At 49.8% G+C, this 12,500-nt stretch overlaps 1 protein-coding gene across 1 annotated transcript in view; it reads right to left on the bottom strand.

The window, feature by feature from the left end:
* rftn1b (raftlin, lipid raft linker 1b) overlaps positions 1–12,100 on the bottom strand; it is a gene marked incomplete at its 3' end in the record, with an annotated part of 95,479 nt that extends 83,379 nt beyond the window's left edge. Inside the window, exons 1-2 of the mRNA XM_080005806.1 lie at positions 12,061–12,100; positions 268–496 (exon numbers count right to left, since the gene is read on the bottom strand). Coding sequence (XP_079861932.1) covers positions 268–415 — 148 coding nt within the window. The 5' untranslated portion in view covers positions 416–496; positions 12,061–12,100. The remainder of the gene's footprint in view (positions 1–267; positions 497–12,060) is intronic.
* Positions 12,101–12,500: the final 400 nt, after the last annotated feature.

Raw genomic sequence — 12,500 nt, 5'->3', positions numbered from 1 at the left:
GACTACTCCTACCAAGTACTACTACTTCTATGACGGTACAGAGCGCACCATTTAAGATTGTTTTACTATTGTCACCTTGCCGGATTTAGAACCGCATCGATGAGAACGTTGGAGCAAAACGCTGGGAACGCTGTGTTAAATCGCCAATTCCAGCTTGCAAGCGGGTGAGGGGAGGCAGAGAAAAACGATGACGGCGGGGGAAATGGCACGGGCGGCGTGACCGAAACGCCCACAGTTGCATCAGATTACGTGAGACGACGCGCTTACCATCTTTGCCGATCAGGAAGTCGAGGTAGCGGTAGGTGTAGGCGACGCCGACCTTAGTCTCCACCTGCGGTCGTTTCAGGGTGGAGTAGATCTTTCCCGGACTGCTATCCTCTGACACCGGCTTCAGCTTCCGCAGCCCACAGCCCATGACTTCACTGTGAGTGTGTGTGTGTGTGTGTGTGTGTGTGTGTGTGTGTGTGAATGTGTGTGTGTGTGTGTGGTCGAAACCCTGTAAGCAAGATAAGGAAGAGCAAGATAAGTTTCATGTCACTGCTTGCGTGTGTACGTGTCTATGTGTGTGTATTTGGATGTTTGTGTCGCAAGAGGATGAATAATGAGTAAACAATTGTGTGTGCGTGCATGCGTGCATGTGTCTGTGCGTGTATGTGTGTGTGTGTGTGTGTGTGTGTGTGTGTGTGTGTGTGTGTGTGTGTGTGTGTGTGTTGATGTGCGTGGGCTGTGAAATTAGACGTCCAAAGCATTAAGAATGTTTGATTGAGGGTGAGATTAATCTGAAAATAACACGCACGCACGCACGCACGCACGCACGCACGCACGCACGCACGCACACATACACACACACACACACACACACACGTGCATAAACTCACACCCACTAAGTGGCTCACACCTGCACACACACGTGCATTAAAGTGCACGATGGACACGGCATTCCACACAGACACACTAACAAACACATAAACACACAACACACATTTTAAATATAAATATAAATATAAACACAAAGTTAGGGACACGGTTGTCCACGGGCCCTCAGGGACGTGAGACGAAAAACCAATAAAGAAAAAACACGTTGGATAAGCGGCTTCAAATAATAAATAAAAAACACCAACTGAGCTCCATTTTTCACGGGTTCCCCAGCCCTCGTTCCCAGGGGGACAGAATTAGGCGAGACAACCGTGGAGGAGCACCGGTTGGGAGGATGGAGGGATGGAAGGATGGAGGGATGGAGGAATGGAAGGATGGAGGGATGAGCTAACGAGCCAGCACACCGGGCAGCCCCTCGCTGGAAATGTCTGGTGACAACGTCGCCGCGTCTCTCCACCCACCGCTGATTGGAGCAGGTGATACTCCTTTGTGCTCCGCTGATTAAACTCAGGGACAAATGGATGGACGGATGGACGTATGAATGGTGGGTTGGATGGGCAGATGGGCGGGTGGATGGGGGTTTGGGGAAAAGAAAGAATCTGGGGAGAACTGCTTTATGGGTAAATGGATGGAGGGAGAAGTGTGGCTGGGTAAGGAAAGTGAATGATGGGACGGATAGGGCTGCATAAAAGCCTATTGGATGGATGTGTGGATGGATGATGGATGGGTAGATGGATTGATGGATGACTGATGCATTGTACAAATGAGTGGATGGATGCTTGGATGAGTGAGTTAATGTGCAAAATATGGATGATGAATAGATGGGTGGTGGATGGATGACTGAATGCACAAAAGGATGGATGGATGAGTGGATGATGAATGGATGGATGGATGACTGATGCATTGTACAAATGAGTAGACGGGTAGATGGATGAGTGGGTGAATGTGCTAAATATGGATGGGTGAGCCAATGGGTGGATGATGGATAGATGACTGGAAGATGATGGTGGATAGATGACTGAATGCACAAAAAGGTGGGTGGATGAGTGGATGATGGATGGATGGGTGACTGATGCATTGTACAAATGAGTAGATGGATGGATGGATGGATGGATGGATGGATGGATAGATTGATGGATGGATGGGTGACTGACACATTGAACAAATGAGTGGATGGATGGGTGGATGAGTGAATGTACAAAATATGGATGGATGAGTGGATGGTAGATGGTGGATGGATGACTGAATGCACAAAAGGATGCATGGATGAGTGAATGATGGGTGGATGGATGGATGATAGATGTACAAGAGGGCGTGTGGGTGGATGAACAAAAGATGGATGGATGATGACTTTACAGCGATGAAATTGCAAATGGCTGCATAGACGGATGGATGGATGGATGGATGGACGACCGTATGTACAAAAAAAGGATGGATGATGAATGGACGGGTGAAACGCAGGATCTCTCCTCCTTTCACGGCACATTCCCCGTCACTTTCCTTTCAACTCCTAACAAACCCTTTTTATTATCTTCTCCACTAATTACAGAGCCACGAATAAGAAATCCACGTCTCGTTGCCGCCGCAGAGAGGACAGGGCAGCAGAGGGAGAGAGGGAGGGAGGGAGAGAGAGAGAGAGGGAGGGGTGCAAATGAGTGAATGGGGGGGGGGGATCCGTTAATGAGGTGAGCGGAAAGAATGGAAAAGGTGAGAATCAATCAGGGCGGGGAGAGGAAACAGGGGGTGACCGGGATGGAGATTGTCGGCACGGGGGAAGCCGGAGGGAGGGCACGAGGTAATGCATGGCAAATAGAGTGCGGCGAGCGAGACAGGCCGAGGGGGCGAGAGAGAGAGAGAGAGCGCGTGTAATTAGACTCTGATGAATAGAATAGGGTGATCAACGCGAGGGGCGAGGGGGGGCGGTGAAAGAAAGACAGCGTGCGGGAGATTCATTACTGTTGTCATGAGCGCTCGTGTCTGCGACGACACCAACACGGGTTCCTTTGTCGGCCGTTATGAATCCCAACGGGCGTCGCCGTCCCATCGCCGACGGCGCCGCGGAAAAAAAACAAAAACGGGCGCCGCTGGATAAATGGGTGATTAATATCAAGGCATTCTCCCCGCTCGGGGGGGTGATGCCGTTCTCATATTCCGGATAAAAAGGGGCTTTTCGAACCGCCTGTGCGTGCGGGGCGAGGTTGGCGACGCCCTTTTCGGGGGGGGGCTTGATGTCTTGATTCCCGATTCCCGAAAACAGACCCCCCCCTGACGGCGCCGCGCCGAACTGCACCGCCCCAGGACGCCGAAAAAACGGCCGAAAAAACGGCTTTTATCGTTCTGACCCGGCGTCCAACCGCCCGGAGAGAGGGAGAGGAACGGACGAGGGGTAGAGAGAGAGAGAGAGAGAGAGCGAGCGAGTCTATGTCGTCTACGGGAGAAGGGGAAGAGGTAATCAGAACAAAAGGGAGGAGGGTGGGGTGGGGTGGGGGTGGTGGTGGTGGAGGTGGTGGCGTCGGCGGGTGGGGGATGTCGGGGGAGGAAAGAAAACAAAGCAGATAGAAAAAATAAAAGGAAAAAAAAAAAGAGAAAGCGGGAAAGGCAGGGGACGGGATTTGCATAGCTCCTGGAGACCGCAGGGGAGGCGATGGAGAACCTCGGTATTTTTAGAGCCGGGCTGACGGCGGAAGTGTGAGATGTTTACGATTTCATTTTTATTTCTTTTGGTTGTGGTTGTTGTTTGGAGCCGTAGTTGTTATTTATTTATTTATTTATTTACTGCCTTTCTTTTCTCTCCCTCCTTTTTCCCCCTTTCTTTTCTCCTCCCAGGTGTCTGCTCCGGGCAGCGGCGGGCTCTCCGAAAACCCGCCTTTGTGAAGACTGGCAGGCGGGGAGTTTGGGGCGGCCGGAAAACAGGAAAAGGGCCATTGATTTCCTTTTGCTGAATTAGCAACGATCCTCTCGCCCGCTTTTTGGTTCTATCTTTCGTCTGGCCTTTTTTTTTTGTTTTTGTTTTTTTTTTCGTGCGGTTTCATTCGATAAGGAGTTTTATTCCCAGATCGAATTGAACGCTGGGAGGCTTTGTTGTGACTGGAAAGCTCTCAGCATTTGACCCTTCCAACCCAAACATCCCACAGCACTTTGGATTGGATTTCAGAGGCAGAGTGGCGCTTTCCTCTTTCATAGGCATGTCTGCGTTCTGCTGATCAATTACTTGGCTATTTGAGTTGACAGTATTGGGAGCACACCCTGCATTACTTTGCCCGTACGCCAAAAAACGGTCTCGGATGAAGAAGAGAGGGCGACCGGGATGAGATAAGAAAAGAAAGTACGGGATTTTATCGATCCCGGGGGAAAATTCAGCCGTTAACAGCGGATGTTGACAGAACAGTGCACATTAAAATGAAACATATCTACACATATAAACAAGCGGCCGGTGCCTGGCGCCCGCCCAGCGTGGGAAGGCGCCAGGTACGCGAAAGTAAAGTACGAACAGTAAAGATCAAGAGCGCGCAGCGGTATTTTCCAATATCATAGCGGCGCCTTTTTTTCCGAGTCACACGCACCGGGCGAGGAAGGCGGTTGTTCCGTCTGGTTGACCGACCCCGCAAAAAACACCTCCCCCTACGATCGGCGATGACATCACGGCGTGTCGGCAGAGACGGGGCGCGCTCATCGACAGGTTTTCACTCGTGTTTATCTGGCCGTGAGATCTCCCTCACAAGATAAGCCCGTGTTCCGAGGCTTTGATAGCGACGAGGCCGAGATCGAAATCAAACGGCTCGGGTGGAAGCATTAATTGGGACACTCTATTCTCCTGTTCTTCGTGCGCGTAGTTTCCCTTTTTCAAGCTTTTCTTTTTTTTTCTCCCTCTCTCTTTCGCTTTCTCTCTCTCTCTCTTTCTGTCTTTCCATCTCTCCCTTTTGTTCGGCTTTATCGACATTATATTTCCTCCGTCTCCATCTCACCTTCTCGCTCTCTCTCTCTCATCAACTTTCCCTCTCTTTGATATTTATTTTATTATTCTGTTTTTTTTCGCCCGTTACTGCGGCATCGAAGTTTCATTTTCTGAGCAAATTACACATGTCCACCACTAGAGGGAGCATTAGTCAATCGTAACTTGACAAAAAAAGAAAAAAAAAAAGAAAAGACACCGATTCGGAATACGGTTTTCCGCGCTCCGCCTTGCACTTTAAAAGATTTAAGTTTTCATTCTCATCTCAACTCACACAAGGCATCGGAGCTTCTGCGCTCCACGTTTGTGCGGCATGTTAATATTTTGACAGCAAATGGTCGTCGTCCAGAGCGTTTAGAAACAGACAGACGGAGAACATTATAGGATGGACTTTCTTTCTCTCCTAATTTCCTTCCTTCCTTCCATCTACCTAACCGTCCGTCCGTCCATCCATGCATGCATCCATCCATCCATCCATCCATCCATGCACCCTTCCTTCCTTCCTCCCTCTCTCCCTATCTGGGCGTCGCAGACAGGATACGGGGGGAGCGGACCCCACGAGAGGGCGACAGAAATGGAGACGGGAAGTTTAAGTGCCGTAACCTGGGGTGATCAGGTTCTTCACCAGGGAGACCATTTCATGGAGTGAGCTACAGGCCAGATGCGCACATACGTGCCGATCGGCGGGTCGCTTTTACACAAATTGCCTTGAATTACTGAGAGTGCGCGTGCTTCGGTGTCTGGCCGTGGACGCATCGCCGACGCTGCAGGAAACGCCACTATCCCGAATGCAGCTTTAAAGCCAGGCCCTCTACCACGGCAACCACCCCCCCAAAAAAACACGTGATTGTTTGTTTATTTGTTTATTTATTGATATACTGTATGCTTTTGTGGGGTTCTTTATGTGAATGCCAATGGATCTGAATGGATTTTTTTGTGTGCGCTTTGGATGCACAAGGGCAGGACACAGAGAAAAGGGGCTGGGAGAAGACAATGGCGTCTGCCTGGGACTTCATTTCAAGGCTTCGGCAGGATCGTTCAGCCCCTGTGGCCTTGGCCAACACCCCTCACTCACACACGCACACACACACACACTCACGCACACACACACACACATACACACACATACACACACACACACACACACACACACACACACACACACACACACACACACGCACACACACACACACAACGTACCCTCTTAAGGCCCGGGCGAAATCCATCTGCACATACTGTCTGTGGACATATTGCCATGGGAACCAGCCCTTCAGTTACTACTCTGCTTTCAAGAAAATAATAGGTACCAATCTTTCTCTCTTTCTTATTCCTCTTCTCCCTCTCTCGTTCTCTCTTTGTTCTCCTCCTCCGCTCCGGTATCAGCCTCAGCCTCCCTCTCCAATCCCTCATTTCCAGCCTCCCTTTCTCCCGGCATCCTGCCCTCCCGTCCTGGGTTTCTCTCTCACTCTTCCCCTGTCCTGTCGCTGTCTCTCCATCCCGTCCGTCGCTGCCCGTACCTTCATCTCCCTGTTTTAAGCCCCCCCCACCCCCACCCCCCTTACTTTACCCACCAAAGCCAGCCACCTCCACCCATTCCCCACACCCTCAGTCTTTCTATCCCCCTCTCTCTCTCTCTCGCTCGCTCCCCGCGAGCCGGCGCGGGCGTCCCTCCCGTCTCTCCCCTCGACATTGTACGAGTTTGATATCTGCTGCACAATCGCCGGCCCCGTACAAAGCTAGGAATTAAAAAATATATAAAAAAACCCCAATAAGTCCGGGCGTCCATGCACGACATGCCATGAGCTCGGCGGAAGAACGTGCCAGACGTCTCCCGGAGAAGAAGGGGGACGGGGGGTACATAATTGGTTGAAAACAGCGGATTATTTTTTTGGTTTTTTGGAGAGGCTCCCTGCCGGTGACTCACCGCGGTTCTGCGAACTCGCTCCAGGCAGGTCATTTTTTATCCCAGCCAAGTTCTTTGGATCTCCGGCGCCCAAATCGACATGTCCGTGTTGGACATTACCAAATCAATATTGCTGTAATTTTCCTGACCACCCATTACAACTGGAGTCAATTTGCCTTCTAGAAATAACTGAGACGCGGGGGAGGGGGGGGGGTCGGTGTGTTTTTCCTTTTAGTCCGGTGTTGAGCTACAACAGAATCAGCGGAACATTGGAAAGCAAGAGTATTTCCATCGCAACGAACTGAGGTATGGCGCAAAAAAAACAAACCAAATAAAAAAATAAACGAGGCCTGGGAGCGGGGGGGCACCACGGTGCGAGCTGGGATACCTCCTGGCGACAGTATCTCCGAAGGTGCGATCCGCGACACCTCGCCGCCGACCGGCGGAAAAACACATTCGCACCCGGTGTCTGGGAGGCGGGTGTTTTCGGGCCAGGGCGGGTGAATGTGAGAGCTCAGGACAAGGCGCCTGTCAAGGCAAGCCACCAAAAATAAATTACCGATCGCGGTCACACGCGACGCGGGCCCTCGTTTTGACGCCCCGGAGGGGGGCCGAATTACCGTCGACGCCGAAGTCATATTCGGTGCGGTGAACGCGTCCCGTCGAGTTTGTGCCGCCGCAGAATACGGGAAATAATCCAAATTGCATCTATACGCGGCGCGAACGCACAAATAACCCCCGAAGCCCGGGGAATAGGGAGGTATTAATGGGAAATAATAAAAGTGCAAATAGAAAGTCAACCTTGCCACGGGTTCATTCAATTATTCAAACGCTGTCCTAACTTTTTATTAAAGAAAAGGAAAATACGTGCAACGTCGTTGTCGACATTCTCTCGTGGCAAAATCCTTTCACGGCTACTTCTTCCAGTCTCCACGACGTGCCTCGAAAACAGAACAGAACAGAAAACAACAGATTAAAGACGTTATAGAGGATTCATAATACTCTTCCTCCGGTAAATCCAGGCGACATGCGTTCCGCCCGGTCGACGTGTCAGTGTTGTACATGCAGAGCGCAGAGCGGTACGACAGCTCGCCAAAAACACCCTAATGAAATGTTACGCTGCAAAGAGGAATCAGGGAGCCCCAGATAAGCAAACAGGGGTTAATTAAAATGGATGTTTGCGGGAAAAAAAACAACAACAACAAAAAAAAAAACCCCCGGAGCAAACAGCAGCGGCAGGTTAGGCGTCAGGGAATTCCCGTACGCATCAAACTCCACCCCGCTCGTCTGAGCGGTGGAGTAGTGTATTGACGCAGCGCCGTGTGGTCTGGCAGTCCGCGGCTGTTGGTTTAAACCTGATCAAATGGAACAAACAGAGACTTCGACGGCTCTGAGCGAGTAGCTGCTTCACCTCGGGTCCCGTTTGGGTTTGTCTGTTTACCGGCAGGACGTTCCGGTAGAACTAAGCTTCATCTCCTCGTGGCTTGTTTTTTGGGGTTTTTTTTTTTTACCCGTGCAATATGCAATTGTTTGAAGTTAAAGGGGAAAGGGCTTCTCTCTTTATATATGTGTGTGTGTCCATGTGCTTATGTGCATTTAAATCCACCGTGGGGAATTATGGGCTGTTTTTCTATGTGTGCGTCGTCATGTGTTATGCATGTGTGCATGTTTGCATTATCAAAAGTGTACCATAGTTTATACAGTGTGTATGTATATATATATATATATATATATACAGTATATTTATCTATATACTGTGTGTTGGGGGTGTACATACATGCATACATACATATGTGTGTAGATGTGTGTATATACCAGTACAAAAAGGTTTCTTTGGTTGTGTGTGTGTGTGTGTGTGTGTGTGTGTGTGTGTGTGTGTGTGTGTGTCTGTGTGTGTGTGTGTGTGTGTGTGTGCGTGTGTGTGTGTGTGTGTGTGTGTGTGTGTGTGTGTGTATGCTCGTGACCCACCAACACACAGGGTTAACGCTGCTCTACGCTCCACAGCTGGAACTGATTAACATTCAGTCAGACTGCACTTTCTCTCTCACACACACACACACACACACACACACACACACACTTTCTCTCACTATCTCACTCTATTCCCTGTTTCTCTCTCTCACTCACGCTCTCACTCTGTCACTCTCTATCTCTCTATCTAACTCTCTCTCGTACTCTACTCTACTTTCTATCTACCCTTCTCTCTCTCTCCCTTTCTGTCTACATTTACTCGACCGCTCAGATGGGATCTGGTTCAGATTGTTGCCCCCATCTGACACACATTGAATATAATTGCTCTGGATGTAAACAGCCAACCCAAAAACACAAGGTATACCCTTCCCTAAGACCGGGTCCGGGCCTACAGTACAGCCACTTTGTATGTGGCACTTAAATCGAAATCCAGTCTTCGGCAGCCTCCTGGATTTAAACGCTGGAGCGGGATCCTCGCCCACAGAACCACCTGTCAGCCCCGACATCGGCGCGCGCCACGCCGCCGCGCCGCCGCGCCGCCGCGCCGCGTGCCGCCGCGCCGCGTGCGTCAAGACTCTGAACGCTTCCTGCTGAAGCGCAGCACTTTGTTGGGGGGGGGATAATTTAGCGGGAGGGACGATCAAAGAAGCGCTTCGGAAGTTTCCCAAAGGCTCCAGCGAGTCGGCGCGACTCGGTGCCACCGCTCCCGCCCCCCACCCCCCGCTGTGCGTTCGCATACTTCTGTTGACGGAGGCTTACGGAAAATGCTTTCGCTAAAAAGGAAACAAAGCGCCTACTCTGAAAGGTCTTCCCCGCCGCGTCATCGTCACATCCTGTTGAACACAAGCCCTGGACACTGGTCACAGACGAGCATTTGCAGCTCTAAGCCTGGCTTCTGTCATTAAAGGGGAATACCACCTATTTTCAGCAGTGAAATGGCCAAAACAATACCTCCCCCAAGTTGAACACCAAATAAGGGCATATACGTGGAAGGTGGAACTCCAAATAAGGGCATATACGTGGCAGCCAGGGAAGGTGGAACTCCAAATTAGGGCATATACGTACGTCACCATCCCCTCCACGGTGGAAGAAGACGGTAAGGAGAAAAAGTTGCAATGACGGTAGAACTAGGTGGCTTATGACGCCATACGATAATGTTTTCTGTTGTTAAAGACATGGCGCTCGTGTCTGAGGAACCTCATTTGCCAGGGAAAAGCTCAAACAAGCATAAATGTCACCCTCGAGTCGCACTCTTTTGAAGGGAACTGACGTTCTCTATTCATCACCATGCGGCTCTCTGAGGAGCGCGGCCGATGACGGCATCAAGGCGGCTTCCCGGCCTGATCGCCTGTTCTCAGATACAGAGAAGTGTAGGAACGGATCCGGTTCTATGGATCACATGACAACCCGGGGGGGTATGGTTTTGGCAGTTGGTGGTGTTTTCCGTTTAACCTGTGTTGTTTCACGCTGTCATGCCAACCTCCCATGTTTTGCTGTGAATCAGCATGTGAAACGTCCAGTACAAGTCCAGTATTCAATCAGTATTAAGTACTGAATGTAATACTAATGAATGTATTGTAAGTTTAAGTAATGAGCAAAACCTTGTGTCCCTAGTAACAGCAGTATTCAGCATTGGAAAGAGGACTTTGCTTGTGTATTAAACATTTGAGTCAAAACTCGAATGCTATTCCATAGAATTGCCAAACGGCAGCATTCAGGTGAAATGGAACTATCTTGATGTATTCTTACTCTTAATATTAAACTTAAATACTCAATAAAATATCCTTTACTGCCATGTTTTTAGCCTAGTGTAATTCACTATACTGTAGGAGGCACATTGCTACCAGGGGTGCAAGAGCAAAAATAAATAGAAAAAGCATTAGTGGGGATGAAAGCACATGGTCTGGACTAGTGGTTCTCAACTGGTGGGTTCCGAGCCAAAACTGAGTCACAAGTCCATTTTGAGTGGGCCGTGGCTGCATAATGCGGTTTACGGTTTACCTGTTATTGTCCTGATGTTTTCCAAGGGCCTCTTTGCATAGTACTGCTCTCTATAGATAAAACAGTATTTTGGAAGCTCGGGTCATAAGCTGTTTGTGTTTCAGTAGATTTTTACTTCATTGGGATTTTAGCGTTCACTTAGACCGGTTGAGAACCACTGATCTAATGGGAGTCGGGGTTTCAAACCGGGTTTCATCATGAACCCTCGAGGAAGAGAAGAATCACAAAATAGGGAAAGAAAATCGGAAAGGTACAAACACATGGTAACCTTACCCTAACTCTGTACATATAGTTTTAATTACAGTAATTAATTATGATGAGTTCAACCCACCCCTGCACCCCACAGACAGACACAAGCACACTCGCACGCACACACACTCGCATGCGCACACACACACACACACACACACACACACACACACAAACACACACACACACACACACACACACACACACACACACACACACACACTGCATGTGGTTTACATACTGTATTTCACCCTGTCAAGGTTCACTGATTGGAGCCAGGTAGACATTTCTGGCATTCTGGCTGCACTCTGTACCATCCATCACGCACATGTGACTTGAAAACAACCAGTCATCTGCATGATGTACACTCTGTCTGCGTGTGCGTGCAGGAGTGTAGTGATGAAGTTCAACGTTTCTTCTTATGGTCATGTGTGCACACATATGCACACGCGCGTCTGCGGTTTGAAAAATGTTTTTGGCAGGGGATAAGGAGTTTGTGTGAATTCATGCACGGTGCACGTAAGAAAAACACACACACACACACACACACACACACACAAAATAACAACTCCTGGACATCTTCAAGCCCTTACCCTGATGTGCACACTTCCAAACCCTCCCGCCTGTACCAAAATAAACACCACCTTTATATAACTGTGTGCATATTGTTTATTGATGACAGATGTATTACACTGAAAAGAATATACATTGAAGCCATTGGATAAACAAAAAAAAATACTTTAATTTGTTAAGTCTATATCTATTTGGGGGTTAACTCCACTCAAAACGTGCATCTTTATTCTTCAATTTCAAGTACAGAAGACCTAAGACACGTCTAGATCTTGCAAATTTAAATTCCTATCCTTTCCAATGGATCGGGTTTTCTTCCAAAACGATTAAATGGAGTGTACAGTGTGTGTCAGTACGTGTAACTTGTGGCTTTTGCCTCGACCCTGAATAAATCAATGCATCATCATGATCAATCCAGCTCCCTCACCGTCTGTTCTCCAACAACTACAGCCCCACGTTTAAAATGACTGCACAGCACATGCACGAGAGGCAACAGACACGCACACGCACACGCACACGCACAGCCGAACTAACTTACCTGCTGGAGAGCGTTGGAGTTGCGGAGTTCAGAGCAGTCGCGATGCGGAGGCGGCGAGCGGAGCGGCGGCAGCAGCACTCCCGGGGAACGCGCACATTGTACGGGGGGCGGGGAGGCGCGGACGAGCGGTGGCGAGCGGCGGGGCTCGGGTGTCCGGAGGGTCTGGAGCTGGTGGGGTTAGGGGTATGGAAGAAAAAAGAAAAAAAAAAACCCCAACAACAACAACACCGACTACGCTCCCGTCCGGTGGCGGGGAGCAGCGTCTGGTGGCCGGGGAAGGGGCGATCTGCAGCTCCGCAGCTCCGGCGGCAGCTCCGGCGGTGCTTGGCTCGCAGCGGAATCCGCACCAGGTAGCGATGTCTCCGGCTGCAGACTGACTGGGGCTGGTGGTGGTGGTGGTGGTGGCGGTGGTGCTGCTGCTGCTGCTGCTGCTGCTGCTG

The sequence above is a fragment of the Zeus faber genome (assembly GCF_960531495.2).
Source record: "Zeus faber genome assembly, chromosome: 8".
Classification (NCBI taxonomy): Eukaryota; Metazoa; Chordata; class Actinopteri; order Zeiformes; family Zeidae; genus Zeus; species Zeus faber.
The sequence above is the reverse complement of the archived record's forward strand: the minus strand, read 5'-3'. Positions and strand labels throughout refer to the sequence as shown.